We start from the raw sequence: 16,272 nt of genomic DNA on the forward strand, positions 1-16,272 counted from the left end.
ACAAACTCCAGTTTTTCCCATGCGCATCATGCATCATGGGGCGGTAGATAGCAAAAAGACGTCATGCAGCCAAACTGCACAGTTCGTAACAAATGTGGCATGGTAAACTATGAGGGCGGAAAACTGCCCCCATGTTTACCGGCTCGCTCAAACGGCTTCATCGGCCCGGCCTTGAGCTTCCCTCGGCCAAAGGGAAGCGAAGAATGTTTTGCCGAATACACAACATCCAGAAAGCGCCAAAAGAAGAAAACAATAACGTCTAGGCGTAACGGGGCGTGGGTGCATCGAGGCGCTGCGTAGAACTTCCGGGGCTTTGGTTCCAGACTAGTCGATACTGCCTGGCGCGGGTTGTGTCGTGTCGCCGAAATGTGCAATTGTAGGCACACGCACACACACACACCGCTGGCCACACCATCCCCCGCCAAACGCACCGCTGCAAGCGTCGTGCCCGCTTCTATTGCTGAGGACGACGGGCAGTCCAAATGTGGCTGCAGAGCAAGCTATTAGCATCGGCCCAGTAACATCAAACAATTGGTACGACGGGAGCGGGCGTGCTACTTACATGTTGTTGTACGCATGGATTTTCCGGTTGCAGAGCTCCCTGCGCACGCCCTCGACGATTGGCCGTACGTGGGCATTGAGGTCCCAATGGTAGACTCTGGTCAGAGGTGCAAAGGTTAGCGCCTCCAGGCCCTCGGTCAAGCCCAGGTTGTACCACCTGCCAATATCCTTCTGGTGCGGGTCATTGGGCCATGTGTTGTAGGGCACGCGAATCACAGTCTCCTGGATATCAATGAAGCCGGCGGCCTGCAGGAGCTGCCGAGTGCGATGTTCGTATGCGATGGGACGGAAAGCTCGTTGCGTGGCATCGGCCAGCCAACCATACCACTTGCGGAGCATGCTGTCGGGAGGAAGTGTGTAATCGTCGCAGCGGGGCTCCATGTCGATTTCAATGTGCTCTATCCAGCCCGTGCCTGGTTTGAGGTGACTGGGCCGCTCGTCAGCATATGCGGAAAACGAAGGCGCAAGCAATGCGACAATGGTACATACGTGTATATTTTTTGGTACAGCTCTGGCCAACTCTCGACGCTGCCGCAAGCCATTCGTAGATGGATCAGATCCCACGAATCCTCGCCCAGCGTCCAGGGGCTCTCGTAATCGCGTGGTACACGGAACCGCAGATTCGGGGGGATTCTAGGCGGATTCGTCAGTGTCGGGTTCAGAAGCAGGCAGCTTGTTTGTGGTGGGACATACTTCTCGGGCTGGATGTTGACCAGATCTAATCCTAGGACCTGCAGCAGTCATGTCAGCTGTCTGGCAGCAATGCGTCGGATCTAGATTGGGCGCACCTCGGCGTTTAGGTACTTGCTGTTACCGTCGTGGTTAGCCTTGCGGGACGCAAATTGCAGGCTGCAGAACCCAGAACTTACTCGGCCATGTCAATTGCCCAGATGCCCGTCCCACAACCTACGTCGAGGATGCGGGGCTGCAGATGTGGCTCTGAGGGCACGGGAGCCTGATGCAGCTGGCCTCTCCGTGCTACGGCGAAAAACTGGTGGTAGATGTCCATGCGATCCTTTTCTGGCTGTGGTGTCGCGTCAGCGTCAAGCAAGCGGGCAAGGTGGGCGGCGGTGGTGGTGATGGTGGTGGGGTTTGTTTGGCGGGTGCTTACCTCGTCGCATGGATACATGTAGAGCCCTCTCCGGAAGCCATGATACCAACGGCCATTTTCCATGTAGTTGCTGTTCTGAGCGGGCACGGGCAATCTGTGGTGGGGGGAAAGCACAGGTTAGCCGTCTGGTAGGGTAGCTTGGCCCCCAGGCCAGTGCAGGGCGCATTGCCGCCGGGAAATTGGGGAGGGTTGCACGGAGCGGGGAGAAGGCGGTACACTCACCCATTCGATGTCATCGTGATCATTGGAGCGAACGGCGGTCGCTGAGCAGCCTCAGGGGCGAGGAGAGCTGGGGTTGGTGGGAGGACTGGCTAGAAGGGTGGTGGCTGCCGGTATATTGCTGCAGGAATTAGGGCGGTTTCTCGTTTGGTCGCCGTGTCCGCGCTGATCATGGGACAAGAGGCCACTTCTCGCTTCACGTGTCGCTGCCAACGGCGGGGTGGATGCTGCAGACGGGCAATCAGAGCAGAGATGAGGGGGAGCGCAATAAGTGGGAAGGTGGTGGAGTGGCAGGCGAGAAGGAGGGAGAGAGGAGGGCGGTGGATTCAGGCGGGCTAGATGGGTCGTGGGCGTGGATGTCGTCAAGGCGGTCGTGGTGTGTGATGATGTCGTCAAGGTCGTGTCGACGGGCAGGTTGGGAGGGTCAGAGGCCGGGATCTCAGGCTCAATCTCTAGGGCGAGAGCGAGGTGCGATGGGCGCTGTATTTAAAAGCGAAACGGGCGCTGACGCTGGGGCTGGTCGACCACACGCAGGCGTGCCGGCATGAATGCAAGAGGCAGTCCGAGGGCGGGTCCACCCATCTGCATCTTTGCAGCTCTGGGACCCATCCGCGCCGTAGGCCATTAACAGGCCAGCTATTAATTAGGTGGCCTGTCCATGGCACTACGACAGCACGCAGCCCGCTACACGCTCGGAGCTGGACCCAACAGAGGATAGCCTTTTCCGGCTACCACAGCGGCGGGATCTCGCGCTCGGAAGTGGACCCGTGCACTGACACTGTGGCCTGTGAGCCCTGTGAGCCCATCCCCGGCCGGGCGTGTATGTGTATGTGTGTATGTGTGTATGTGTGTATGTGTGTATGTGTGTATGTGTATGCTGGATGGATGGAGAGTTGTTGACGAGAGCACTATACTTGCCTGCCACCGCTGCTCCACCACCACCACCAAAACTACTACTTACTGCTGCTACCACGCCTAGTCCTCTCTCCCACATACTTACTTCCAAGTAGTATTCTACAGTAGCGGTGTCGCCGTCGTCAGATGCAGTCAATGGGCGCGCATGACACAGGTCCGTCCCATCCCTTGCTGCACTCTCGCTCCCCCCCTCAAGCACCGTGAGGGAGCCACGCGACGCGTCTCGTCGTCCACCACCACCACGCTGCTGCTGCTGCTGCTGCGACTACTACTACATTGCTCTGTTGCCCTGTTACCCGCCTCTCTCCGCCAGCCATGGGCCTCGACACACACACACCACCACCACCGCCAACCGGTCTGTCTGCACAGGCGGCGGCCCTTCTCCCAAGTATGCTGCCTTGCACGCCCAATGCAGCGGTAAGACTGCTGCGCGGAATCCCGTACCATGCTCCACTCCAGCGAATGGGGCGCCGCAAGATTCGCCGTCCCTTCTTGCATTTACCATGCGTGTGCTGCACGCCAGCTCCACGTCCTGTTGCTTCTGCGTGCTTGTCGTCTGCCCCTTTGGGCCCTTCCGAGTAACCATGGCACCATCTGGCGCGAATCATACTGCTGGCCCCGACCGGTGTTGCCGTCTGGGGCGCACCCCTCCCCCCTCCCCTCCCCTTATGCCCGCCCTGCACCCTCTGCTCCCGTATCCCCCATCACCACTCTGGTATACTACATACTCGGCACAAGTGACGCTTTTGCAACAAACCCCGACATGACTAGTAGCCCGGGTCATACGGCGCGGATGGATAATCTCCGCGGTCCCCAGCTGCTTCTCAATCACCATGTTGCTTACGCAAGATGCCACTTTTGCCTGGTCTAGTCCTCTGTATCCTGAGGCGCGCTATACGCAACTCTATGCCCTCTCTCCTTCAGGCGCGTTTTCCGGTCGTCGTCGTCGTCTATGCCCCGGCCGATAACTGTGCCACGCCCGCTAGCTCCCTCGACCCGGCCTCATTACGCACAAAGGTCCCTGGTCACCACTGCCTGCCCAAGGCACGCATTGCCATGCACGGCCACGACCGCTTCATGGATGCACTCTTCTGTTGCAGCGCCGCGCGCCGTTCCGCTGCCCGTGTCGTCATTCGGTACAGGAAGGGTTACACAAGGGGTGGGCTCTGCCGTTGGAGTCCCACCTTTTTGGTCAACAAGCAGCGTACAAGCTTTGCTCTGCGAGTACTACAACATCTCATGTTTGTTCGTGTCCATGTAGTACTAGTATGTATAATTCTACGGCTAGGCGGATAAGGCACCAAGATACACTCTTACTCTTACCAAGCTTATACACCCGGTGGGCCGTCGCGGGCGCGGTTAGCATGGGCGACCTGGCCTGCTTGTGTAAGGAGAAATGACGAGACCTCGCTAGCGACCGATGTCATGGGCACAGGCGCAGATCTCTGCCGCACGGTAGAGTAAGCAGCATCGCCTTTGCACCCAAACAGCAACATATCGACGTTCCTTTGTCGATGCACGCGAGCTGAGCATTCTGCTTGGCTGACAAATTTAGTACCAAAAGCCCCGTGTGTGGGATTGGCCAAGCTATGCTCATGCAATCGGCGACACGGGTCATAGTCGATGCGCCGATGGGTGGTGCTAGAGTCGACTGCGCTCCCAGAAGGGCGGTTCGCCTAGGATCATACATGTTACTGGCTCTTAGCTGCCGTCCCCCCTCAGCTGCGCCGCATGGAGAGATTTTCGACTGCGACGAACTGGATACTACGAGCAGCTAGACGGCGACCATGTGCCCAGTATCCAGTGCCATGGTCAAGCGCAGTTAAGGGTCAGCCAGTCTCTGCAGGGGGTGGTTTAGGGGGTAGCGGCCCACTCTCTCTCGACGTACATGTGCTGCTACGTCCAGCCGCCGTGGGAGCCAGCAGCAGTCGCAGTCGCAGCGTGGGTGCAGCATATTGTTAATTGTTTTTGTGCTTGTTGGTCAGCGGCGGCGATCCAGGTCCTACCGGGGGGCGGTAGCGAGGTGCGGCCGTCCCTGTCGATGGGACAAAAGGGAGCCGTTTCAGCTACCGACGTCCAGCAGCATTGTGCCAGACTGATGCAACGTTGCAAGGGACGGCTGCAAGATTGGAGAGGCAAGACTTCAGGCTGAGGTGGTGTCGGGCGACAAGAGTGCGGGGAGGGCGAGAGAGACTGACGAGTGCGAGCACGCAGGCACAGGCACGCAGGCACACAGACAGACACACAGACAGACACACACACACACACACACACACACACACACACACACACACACACACACACACATAGAGGCAGGGCAGTCCGCAAGCCGGGCAAGGCCAGATTGAAACACGGTCGTTGCTAGCCTGGTCGAACCGCTGTACCGGGTGCTCCACAAGGCTGGGAGGGCAAAGTGCGACTGGCGCGCCGCCGGCCGGCCCAAGTGCATGAACACCACCACTGCTGGCTCCAGAACTGCCCGTCCGCCCTTCTCGAAACAACAGACGGGCAGCAGTGGCTATGCCATCTGCCGTGCCAGCCAGCTGAACCCATGGTGCCTGTTTGACAGCCAACGCCGCCGCGGATGCCTGTCCCCATTGGCACCAGGCACGTGGGTCTCCGCTGCAAGGCGCTCTTTGCAGCCACAGCATTCGTCGACTGCACTCGAGAGTGCATGCGGGGCGCACACATCTGACACTCCTGAGACGGGAACGAGGGCATGATAGCCGAGGCCCTGTCCGCCTCCTGGGCCAGCTCCAGCTCCCAGTTTCAGCCTTTACAGTCGTGTTCCAGCTATATTGCCCGCCGTTAAGAGCGACGTGTGCGTTCGTCGCTGACCACGCCATGGCTCGGCTATCACCATCGACGAAACAAACACGCCCATGGAGAGAGCGTCTCTCCACCTCGCAAACACCTGCCCGAATGCGGTCCTTCTCTACGTCATGTCTAATTCTTGTCCACACACGGAACCATTCTCGGCCGCCGCCTACATGTCCACGCGCTTACTGCGGCTTGCCCCTTCGACGTTGCGGTCCGCTTGTCCAAAGTTTTCGCTGCAGCAACATATGCATCCCCCACAAGGTCGAGTCTGAGTAAGCAGATGCTGGCTTCATCAATTGTCGACTTCACGCCGCACCCAGCCAAAAAAAACACCACTGGCGCGTCATATAATACCAGGCGCCACACCAACCTTGCGCCCTACGGACACTCTCCGTTTTGAGACTGCAATTACCACGACGACTGCAAGCCAACACATGCATATGCTGCTCACGCTGCTGCATTACGGCACGGCTGTGTGGAGCATAACGCAGCCACCGAATTACACGTACATAGACGTGCAGTCGCCATGAACCCAGTACATGGCATTGTCTGTCTTGCGATATACCACGAATGGCTAGGTTTAGGTCCTGGGAGTCATGTCCAGCATTTGACAGAGCCACCAAATCTCCGAACAGGTGTGGCCTCAGGATGTGCAGGGATTGTTGCAAAGCGATCCACCCCGTGCCACGGTTACTTGCAACCGTACCTTCGCGGCTATGGCCAAGCCTGCCACCACGTAACAACTTGACAAAATCGGCCCTCTGCTACGGTACAAAAGTCGTTCGGCATGCGCTTGCACGACATGCGTGCTCCACTTGTGCAACTGCCCATGTACGCATGTGTGTACTGAGTAGTATATACTATGTATCCAAGTAGTAGTAGAACTGTGGGGGCACAAAGTACCAAACGCATTGACATGGACTTGGAGCTTTTCAGCTGTGTGCCCGTAAGGCAACCCACCAGCATCATTCTTCTGCCAAAGCAGATGAAAAAAACTACGCCATGTCACGCCTATCGCACAATCCACACAAGGCTAATGGGCTGATTTGTAAAGAGGATTATCTATCAAGCTCGGATTGGAGCAAGCAAACTCGCTACACACATACCAGATGAGTCGACTGCTATGACGTCCAGTCAAACTACTACGACGTCGTAAAGATGGATCCCCGCAGACGGCGAATCGGCACCTCTGACGGAGCGGCCATGTGTCATCAGGGGAACAAGCGCTTTTGGGTAGAGTTTATCTCGCGGCGCCGCCGATAGACCATTCAATGACTAGAATCCGCACATTTGACCCCGCTGGAGGCTGCCTGTCGTCAGCCTTGTACTTACTTACATTCAGACGGGTACGGGGTGGGCAGAATCCTGCACGATCGATGGGCCCTACTGCTGTATGAGCCACCGGTTGATCACTGTCAAGTTGATAAGATCGCGTCTGGTTCTCACCGCCTGCCCATCGGTTCTGAATTTACCCTCTTATGTGGCTTTGGTGTGGTAAGCCGCATGGTCCGTGTCGGTGGAAAGTCGCTCCTTGTGGGGTTTTTGCACGGAAGTCGTACCCTTGCTTGCGCGCCGGTCATGTGCTAAGATCGGTTGCAAAATCACATGCGACTAGGGACTGTGGTGTTTGTTAAGCGACAACCACTGTCAGTGACTAAGGTATCTTCTCCGTGCGCACTAGACAGCTGATTTTACTCTCTCTGTTTGCAAATCACATATTCACTACGCTTTTTGTTTTCGCCCCGAAATTATGATGTGCAACAAACTAAACATTAAGTCGTACACTACGGCTTCGAGAGAATAGCGCAACCCTTAAGAGCGCTTGGCATCCGCCGTGAACCTATAAACACGGTTCGCGCTACTCTGCCATCCTGTCACGGCCATCCCTTCGCAGCTATGACTGGCTGCAATCGCAGCAAAGCGTTTCCGGGTCATACCCGTCATGGACTCGCGAGGAATCCATGACAAGATGTCGCTGTCCTTGAAAGCAGGCACCGTGTCGGAACAAGACCATTTCCGGACGATCCGCCCTCATACCTGCATTTCGGTTTCCAGTTCTGGCTCGAGTCGTGGCCTTGGGTCCGAAGCTAATCTTATGCTGACCGACATGCATTTGATAGGACAATGCCACGGCTTCTAGGCCCATTGCCATCTCGCCCGGATCCACTTCAGGACGTACACAAGCAGTACAAGGACCGGGACTTCAATTAAAGGTCCGACGGTACTTGCCAGAGCTTGTCCACTGCCAGCGCCATACACGGCTACCACTACCGCAATAGCCAGTTCAAAGTTATTGCTTGCAGCAGTAAAACTTTGTGTACAGCTGACCTTGTACCCAAATCCCATCTTCCAGCAGAACCAAACTGTGCTTGTAAAGATGACTAGGAAGTAGACGAGTAGCGGTGCGCAAACACGAAGAACGTCGGTGATTTGCCGGACAACGTGCGCGCCCTGGCTTGCAAAGAGGACGATGATGGTGTAGATTAAGCCAATGAGGGAGAACGGTGCAATGTATCGGATGAAGCGCCGTTGGTATCGTTCTTCTCCAAGAAGGGTCCTTAAAGCCAGCCGAGTGACGACCGCTGCTCCAAGGGGTATCCCAAGGAATACCCCGACACTTTTCGCAACGCCTTGGTATGAAACGGCCGTCTTTTCTCCGTGGCTAACGACCTGGATGTAGAATACGGCGAAAGGCGCAAACAGGATAATTTGCAGTATCGAGTTGAAGGCGACAAGAACCGCGCAGTAGTCGCCATCGCCTTGTGCGAGATCGGTCCAGATGAGTACCATGGCAATGCATCTCGCGATGCCTACGAAGATTAGTCCTTCGCGCAGGTCCTGGCGGTCTGGCAGAAACGCCCAAGCGAGGCCGACCATGAAAAGCGGAGCGATGATCCAGTTCAAGACAAATGAGACTGCGATTTGGATCCAGAGTTCCTTAGAGTTGAAGAGCAGATGCAGCGTTTCGTATCGGACCTTGCAAAGGATTGGGTACATCATGACAAGCAGTCCAATTGCTGTGGGTACATCAGCATTAAATCGATCTGATTCGTTTTTCTTTTGTTGGTTACACATACCTATGGGTATACTCACACCCACGAACTCGCCTTTTTGCAACGCAGGTCCTACAGAGTCGACTGTATTCCCAAGCGCAATGCCGATGCCCATGGCAAGTACAATCCACACGACGAGGAACCGATCGAGAAATGACAGTCCCTTCAATGGCGGAAGGTCCTTCTGTTCGCCATCGTGTCCTGTCGACAAGAATAAATTTCGAGCTTGTAGGATCGACTAAGCTGCCATGCTTACCTGGGATTGCCTGCGCATCTCCAGCTTTTTCAACATCATCTCCATCTCTTATCCCCGCGCTCTTGCCATGCTGGTATGCGCTGTGCTCTGTTGTGTTCATGGTGGTTTGCGACGCTTGCATACACGGTAAATCGTTCGTGTGTTCGAAGTCTTTTAAGCATGGGTTCTAGAGAATAGTCAGCCAATCAGCGGTCGCCAGTGACATATTTGCTGCCAAGGAGCTAGTCGGTGGCACGTTGTAGTTGTAAGAGATGACATGCCGTAACGGAGAGATAGATTGCTTTTCTCGGGGTATTTCTTGGAGTATGTTTGGGTGTTGGGGTAGCTCAAGGTATGTTGCGCTTGATAAGGAAATAGAGGGTAAGGTGTTAAAGTTTCGAGTAGAAGCATTGGTGTAAACTGATCAATCGTTATCGCTGCACTTTTATTACAGATTAGAGATGTTCTGTACGGACTATTAACAATTGCTCGGGTCCTACTTCCTTTTGGAGCCATTGACTTTTTGAATACAGAAATGTATACATAGAACTGTGTGCCCAGCCCTCACAAAACCATGCCATCCTCATCTCCTTTGCCACACTCAAGACTATGATACTATAACACCACTACTACCTTCGCACTCATCTTTCAACGCCCAAAAATAATGGAAATCATCTATAAAATTCATGAATCTCATCTGTGTCACATGCCGACCAACAAAAACCCGTATACCGACCCAATCTGCACACGATCCAGCCTTGTATCTAGTATTACCATCCTTTAACCTTGCACCTTCGCCTCCATCCCATCTTCGTCTACATTCTCCAATTCATCGAAAAGAACACAAAGGCTTTTTTTTTAAACAAAAAGACTTGTCCTTGCCACAAACGATACAAATACCTCGATAATTACCCCCCCTTTACTTACTCCCGAGGAATCAAAGAAAAGAACCAAGTGACATGATGCCACTAAACGATTCGAATCATACATTTCGCATAGTAGAATTCAAAACGTCGTTTACAAAAAATTCCCATCTAACATTGAATATAAAAAGATTTCCCATTCACCTCACTCAACTCTAACTACCTAAAAAGTTCGAGAACACCCCCCCCCTCTCTCTCTCTCACACACACTTCTCTACCTCTACCTTCCTGCCTTATTCTCACCCGGGTATATCTCTCTCTCCCTTTCATTCTCACACCCAAGTCCCCAAACTATCTAAACATGCACCCTCCTCTCCCTAATAACCCCAGCCAACCACTCCAAACTCGCCCTTCTCTTCTTCTGCACCTCCATCGAATCCCTGCGCTCACCCTGCTGCTGCTGCTGCTGCGGTTGTTGTTGATGCCACGCCGCGATCCCCCCCTCACGACACAACGGCGTACCATCTTGCTGCTCGCCATGTTGCAAGCGCGCCAGTTCTTCTTCTTCTTCCGCGAGCCGGATTATGTGTGGTTCTTTTTCTTTGTGCTCCTCGTGGTATGTGGGGGATGAGCAGGGCGCTGAGCTTGTGCATTGCGTGTGTGAGACGGGTGCAAGGAGGTGGGAGAAGAAGGATGTGAAGGTATGGTGGTCCATGTGGATGGTGTGTTGATGGTGGTGGTGAGGTTTTTGTTGGGTGGGGGGTTGGTAGTCGTAGTCGTAGTCGTTGTAGTAGTGGTGGGGTGGTGGGAGAGCGAGGATGGTGCTGTAGAGGGATGTTGAAGGTATGATTGGGAAGAACGACATGTGTGTGTTGTTGTATGTTGTTGTGGTGGTGGAACCTGGTTTTGTTGGATGGTTCGTATATTTGTTTTTGGCGTTGTAAGTCCGGTTTAGTCGCGGCGCTTCGCAAGTAATGGTAAAAGTATATATGACTTTTAAGTAATTAATGTCTTTGATACAAATGGTGGGTTTGTAGATGGAGATAGTAATAAACTTCCTGTATTGCCCAAGGGGGGCTTCATATATAAACCACCCCCTCTTCTCCACACGCAGCAACATCACGACAGCACAATGGTGTGATACCTACCTCCCACCCCACATTCCCAGAAACATTCAGCTACACACGTGTACCTAGATTAAATGATGCGCCGCACACACAAATCCAGAAGCCGCACCTGAATCTAGACACGTGGTGGCGCGACCGGATACTTCCGAGAACCACACACCCCATCACGCCACATATCTCTCCACCCGCGCTACCCCCCGTGCCACACCGGGCCCTCCCGACGCAGCTTACTGCGCAGGGTACGTGGAAGACGGAAGGCGGAAAAGGCGAATTCCAGGGATGGCAGCGTCAAAAAAAGTATCTGGAGATACATTTCTGATTTTATCGCGTGCTACTGCTAGCTACGAACTATCGAGATGCAAGGACACCACAACCGACTAAGCTATCGATCTCACCACTTTGCCTCCATACTCTACCTCTTCCTCCTCTTTCCCCTACTACCACTACTACTACTACATATAAATTCCACCTCTCCAACACACCCCTCCACATCCTCCCTCAGCATTTACCAACCCCAAACCACTCCCACTTCCGAAAAAAAAATCATCCAACAACAATATCAATTCAAACCCATATGCTATACGACCCCTACTACTCCTACCTCTCCCTCTCAGCAACCACAATGTCAACCCCGCTCGTAACCCCCACCCTCCTCACCGCCGAGGACGCAGCATTCGAGCTGGAAAAAGCATCCATAACATCGTATGAGCAAGGATGGGATAGATGGGATGGACCTGTTTGGCCGGTTGGATATGTACAGTGCAGTATGCGTAAGTTACCTCCTCTGTATAATTGGTGGGTTGGAGAAGGGAAAAGGAAAGGCTGACGAAAAAGAATAGAAATAGATGGGTATGTGAGACCCAGGGTTGCGATGGAGGGGGTGGATGATGTGAAGGCTTAGAGGAAGAGAGTGAATATGGTGTTTAAGGACTAGGCGTTTGGTGGTTTTTTTCGTGATTTTGGGGGAAAACAAAAAAAGTTGAGATAATAGTAATGATGCTTGGGTAATGAGTTGAAAGTAATGGTAGTATGAATGGAAAGCAAATAAAACTTACTTTTCACTGCACTTATCTCATCGCTACCAGCAAACTGTGGTGCAGCAACTCACACCACGCGAAAAGAACCCCCAACAAAAACAGGCGTATGATCGTATATTTCTGTTGAAAGCTACCCTGCTCTACAGCCCGTTCAAAAGGAAAAAAGCCATCCTTCCCAATAAAAACGCCATGAGCGTCATCGCCAAAGCGTGCGCTTTTTGAATTCCCCAGTAACCCTTATCAACGCCATAATCATTACATGTGAAGCAGCATCTGTGCATTTCATCCATGACAAGAGAGAGAGAATGTTGAAAAAGATATCGCCGACAAAGTCGGGATCCGTTGCCCAAAAACAAAGGTCAGGACCACACACCCCCAAATTAGCTATTTGTCCCCCACTTCCCATGTTTTGGTTCGGAACTCGCGGGAGAGAGAAAGAGGAAAATCTAGGTTACGATTTTGAGATTGGAGGGGAATCTTCAAAAAAAAACACCATTAATCCCATGCTGATTTACAAAAATGTCGGTTTCTCAGAACTTGTTTGAGTGAGGTTGGGGGAGGGAAAATAAACGGAGGGTCTTCTTCTAAACCCCTTGTTTGATCTTCAGGTCCATGACGTACTGCATCAAACTGCAGTCGTCGCATTTGACAAGGGCTTGTAGAGCCTTTACTCTTGTGCGGAGAAGTTGGTTCTCATCAGCGAGGCTCTTCTTCTCTCTCTCCATTTGCTTGATGTAGGCGGTTGCTGAGGCCAGGATGACGGCTTTGCTGGGCTTCGAAGGGGCGGGCAGGTCTTCAATGTCGGCGCTGTCGCACGCCCGGGGGTTCTGTTGTAGTGAAGGTACAACTCTCTTCAAAGAATCAAGCTGGGTGTTGAGTGATTCGCGGTATTTGCGCTCAACCTGGTTGTGTGGTAGTCGCCGACGAGACTTTGGTTTTCCGTCGTCGGCTTGAGGTGACTCCTTGGTGGAGTTATCCTCTGTAGTCTCGCTCTTGGTCCTGTGACGATCTTCAGTCGGTGATGAAGTCGTCTCCTTGCTCTCGAATTGTCGAGTAGAGAAGCCATTAGCGGATGCATCACTCTCGGATCGCTTCTTGGGCCTAGGCTGAATCTCTACTATGCCATCTTCGGCCATAACTTCTTGAGGCTCAGCAAGCAAATCATTGATGCTTGGTAGGTTGTCTTGGTCTGCGAATAAGAAGGGCGCACATCCGCCGCCACATGTTGATGGGTTGGGTGGTGGTCCATCTTGGTCATGATTGGGACACAGGGGTGAGGTCCAGCAGGCAGAAAGGATATCTGGCTTGTTCTTGGTTCGCTTCGAAGTAGTGTTTGTCGATGTCGAAGGTTGATTTCTTTCCACGGCAGGCTTTTGGGCAACTGATAGGCCCTTGGGACCATCTGGAAAGGTGAGGTCTTCAACGAAGCCCGAGTCGATGTTGTTGGGGAACATGGACTCGTATGCGGGGTTAGGAAACGTGTTGGCACGTTGGAGTGCCAGCCTTTGGGCGGGAGACATGTGAGCTGATTGGTCTAGCCCGTTCGCCAGCGACACGGGTACCTGTGCTGCGGGGTTATTACCACTTGTCGTGGGCTCAGGAGATGACTCCGTTGTCGACTTGCCCCCAGCAGTGTTGCCAAAGGGCTTGAGGACGTCGAGATCGCCGAGAAAGTAGTCGTTGGACAGGAAAAGCGAGTCGTCAAAGTAGGGATCGGCTGATGAAGCACCGATGAGAGAGTCAAAGTTGTTGAGGTCCTCAGGTGAAGAGCCTGACGTGTCGGTGGTGGTAGACTTTGGCATTTGAGAGGCGCGAGGGGCAGCGGTCGGTGGTAAAGGATCGGACCATTGGTTGTTCGGCAGGTTGAAACCGTCAGTATTGAGGAATGCGTCCCAATTGAGAGCCATGGTGATTGTCGGTGGGTGGGTTGTGGCACGGAAGAGCTCACGCGTTGATCAGGAGATACAATGGCTCGAGGGTGCTATGGCCAAGCCGCCAGATGAGACTAGCCAACGACGTGCAGGGTCAGGACCGGGTGGGGGACGAGGATATAAGCGCGGCCACTCCCTTTGGTTTTTGGTCGAGGCCTAGGAAAAGACAGAAACAAACAGCAGGCCTCTTTTGGGGAGATGGGTGGAAGAGGGAGAAGGGCAGATGGGCTTGAGCAGTGTGAAGAAGCGAAGCCCGAGATTGAGCCCGAGGAGGGGAGCAGGTGTCCAGGATGGTGAGTAGTAAGACCAAACACAGAGACTTGGCAGTGGTTGCAGGTGGTTTGCAGGCCCGTAGTAGAGGTTCTAGGTGGTGCGACCAGGGGGGAAGCCGGGCTGGGGAATCGGGAGTTGCAGGGCGTGGACGTGTGTCGGTGGACGAGAAGGGAAGACGAAAAGGGCGACGGGGTCAGAAGGCTCAAACGGGCGTCTCAGCAGCAGAGGGGTGCAGAACAGTGCGGTGCAGCTGAGCTGGGAGGGACTGGCCGGGTCTGGATGGATGGCGGTTGAGGATGATCAGACCACCAGAAATGTGGCGTGACATTTGGCTGAGCCCCGCCCACTGCCCAATGCGTCTTGTCTGGTACGCCCTCTGTGCCTCCTCGCCTCGAGCCAAGACCACCGCGGCCTCTCTCGCAGCATTCTCGGCTTTCTCGCTTTATCCTACTCAAGTCTGTATACCATGTCCTGTATACGTACACACTTGGCATTGGACCGTGCAAGGTCTAGAGTGGTAAAAGGCCATGTCCACTACTACCAGCGGCAGCGGGAGCCGTTGATGTGCCGGATACACTAATCCACCTACGCTACCCAGCCCGGCTTGGTACCCAGTACACATGTAGACTACTAGCAAGCACCACTACTCGTTGGTCACTTGTCCTCTCATCTACCATGTCGTCCATATGTGTAGTGTACATAACACTTGTCGACTGCGGTCATGAATACGCTGTCATGGACACCATTGCCTCATTGGCGCTGAACATTTGCCTCGGTCCTGGCAGCCCTTTTGGCTTGACCCACTTGCTCGCCACCCGTTGATCAGGACAGAATTTACCTGCCCCGTTAGAGATCTCCCGTCTATCCCGAGCGACTAAAGCGACCTGCGTGGTGCCCCATGTCTTTTTTTAGTCTCGTCCATTTGCGGCTACATGGTTATTATATATGTATGCGACTTCACATTGACACTCTAGCACCCAGCATCAAGTTGCCTTTATGTCGCCTTTTCTCAGACCATGAGAATCACCGGAATCGTCGGCTCGCCTACTTCTCTTGCTTTCTTCTTCGGTAACCGAGCCCCGGGGATTATCGGACCATGGCACAACGGACAATATTCATTGTACTTTGTATACCATTCGTCCAGGCAGTGTGAGTGAAACGCATGTGCGCATTCGAGCCCTCGAACCTGGGAATCGTCGGCGAAATCGTCGAGACAAATAGCACTGCCGCAAAAAATAAGCTCATGATGCGCTGTTGTCGCCAGCAAATAACAATCTCACCATAATGCATCTGACATTTGAGGCGCCCCAGACCCTTTTTCCTTTTGGCCGGCGACCCACTTAGAAAAATACTGCGCCTTGACTCGACTTTCCAACTCTTCTTTCCGCGTCTGCCAACCGTTCTCGCGCACGCGCCGTTCTTCGCGGGCCAGTCGTGGGAGGAGAAAACCTCTGCGTCGATTGCTGCTTGTTAGCTCAGACGTGTAACTTTGACATGCAGCGCGCGGACGAGAGACTGACACAATGATAAGGACAATCAACAGAATAATCAGAACCGAAGGCACAATGATGGCGATAACAAGCGTGCCGCCTCTTGGACCCGACGGCTCCTTCGTCTCTGTGCTATTGCTCGACATAACGACGCGCTATCCAGGATTTTTACACACGCTTTTAAGAAGAAAAAAGAAGCAATACCAGTTGATCCGGAACACAACTTGTACGGGCACTGGTTCGAGTATGCAGCTGGATGTCCGACCTTGACCGTTCGGGCCTCATGCATATCATCCGTCTCGCACTTGTCGACCGGGAAGTACGTATGCTGTGTCCCCTTCTATCAGCGTCTTGTATGGCTAGAGTACCTCTGGCGCAGCAAATTCGGCAACCGTATTCATAACCCAGCGCGCAACCCTGACAAAGGCGATGCGTGACGAGGGAGGAGAGGATGAGAGAGAGAGAGAGAGAGAGAGAAAGTACTGCCTCAGCGACCACCTCATCTGACAACAAAAAACCAAGTCTAATCTCTGCACGCCGATACTGACAACACGGGTTGGCCGGAACTTGCCTTGTAATTTAGTGCCTCACCCAAGGCGCTCGTTTCCCAGTCAGGGGCGCAGCTCTGTCAAGATTG

The 16,272-nt window shown here is 53.7% G+C and overlaps 7 protein-coding genes across 7 annotated transcripts; 1 reads left to right on the plus strand and 6 right to left on the minus strand.

The window, feature by feature from the left end:
* Positions 1-454: 454 nt before the first annotated feature.
* Positions 455-1,908, minus strand: COCCADRAFT_37777 (uncharacterized protein; the record flags this gene model as incomplete). The annotated part of the gene is made up of 8 exons (XM_007715261.1): positions 455-488; positions 563-988; positions 1,051-1,194; positions 1,255-1,292; positions 1,350-1,368; positions 1,431-1,585; positions 1,673-1,766; positions 1,895-1,908. 8 exons carry the CDS (start codon positions 1,906-1,908, stop codon positions 455-457), a joined length of 924 nt encoding a protein of 307 aa, XP_007713451.1.
* Positions 1,909-4,134: 2,226 nt separating this feature from the next.
* On the minus strand, positions 4,135-5,652 carry COCCADRAFT_27196 (uncharacterized protein; the record flags this gene model as incomplete). Its single annotated transcript, XM_007715243.1, has 3 exons — positions 4,135-4,482; positions 4,813-4,872; positions 5,113-5,652. The coding sequence occupies 3 exons, from the start codon at positions 5,650-5,652 to the stop codon at positions 4,135-4,137; spliced, it is 948 nt and encodes a 315-aa protein (XP_007713433.1).
* Positions 5,653-7,762: 2,110 nt separating this feature from the next.
* Positions 7,763-9,035, minus strand: COCCADRAFT_99118 (uncharacterized protein; the record flags this gene model as incomplete). Its single annotated transcript, XM_007715262.1, has 3 exons — positions 7,763-8,643; positions 8,704-8,880; positions 8,936-9,035. 3 exons carry the CDS (start codon positions 9,033-9,035, stop codon positions 7,763-7,765), a joined length of 1,158 nt encoding a protein of 385 aa, XP_007713452.1.
* Positions 9,036-10,132: 1,097 nt separating this feature from the next.
* Positions 10,133-10,492, minus strand: COCCADRAFT_99191 (uncharacterized protein; the record flags this gene model as incomplete). Its single annotated transcript, XM_007715263.1, has 1 exon — positions 10,133-10,492. The coding sequence occupies one exon, from the start codon at positions 10,490-10,492 to the stop codon at positions 10,133-10,135; it is 360 nt and encodes a 119-aa protein (XP_007713453.1).
* A 986-nt stretch (positions 10,493-11,478) lies between these two features.
* On the plus strand, positions 11,479-11,805 carry COCCADRAFT_99127 (uncharacterized protein; the record flags this gene model as incomplete). The annotated part of the gene is made up of 2 exons (XM_007715264.1): positions 11,479-11,674; positions 11,744-11,805. 2 exons carry the CDS (start codon positions 11,479-11,481, stop codon positions 11,803-11,805), a joined length of 258 nt encoding a protein of 85 aa, XP_007713454.1.
* A 720-nt stretch (positions 11,806-12,525) lies between these two features.
* COCCADRAFT_99148 (uncharacterized protein) lies at positions 12,526-13,848 on the minus strand (the record flags this gene model as incomplete). The annotated part of the gene is made up of 1 exon (XM_007715265.1): positions 12,526-13,848. The coding sequence occupies one exon, from the start codon at positions 13,846-13,848 to the stop codon at positions 12,526-12,528; it is 1,323 nt and encodes a 440-aa protein (XP_007713455.1).
* Positions 13,849-15,154: 1,306 nt separating this feature from the next.
* On the minus strand, positions 15,155-15,781 carry COCCADRAFT_37782 (uncharacterized protein; the record flags this gene model as incomplete). The annotated part of the gene is made up of 3 exons (XM_007715266.1): positions 15,155-15,368; positions 15,426-15,608; positions 15,666-15,781. The coding sequence occupies 3 exons, from the start codon at positions 15,779-15,781 to the stop codon at positions 15,155-15,157; spliced, it is 513 nt and encodes a 170-aa protein (XP_007713456.1).
* Between the last annotated feature and the right edge of the window lie 491 nt (positions 15,782-16,272).

The sequence above is a fragment of the Bipolaris zeicola genome, assembly GCF_000523435.1.
Source record: "Bipolaris zeicola 26-R-13 unplaced genomic scaffold scaffold_101, whole genome shotgun sequence".
Lineage (NCBI taxonomy): Eukaryota > Fungi > Ascomycota > Dothideomycetes > Pleosporales > Pleosporaceae > Bipolaris > Bipolaris zeicola.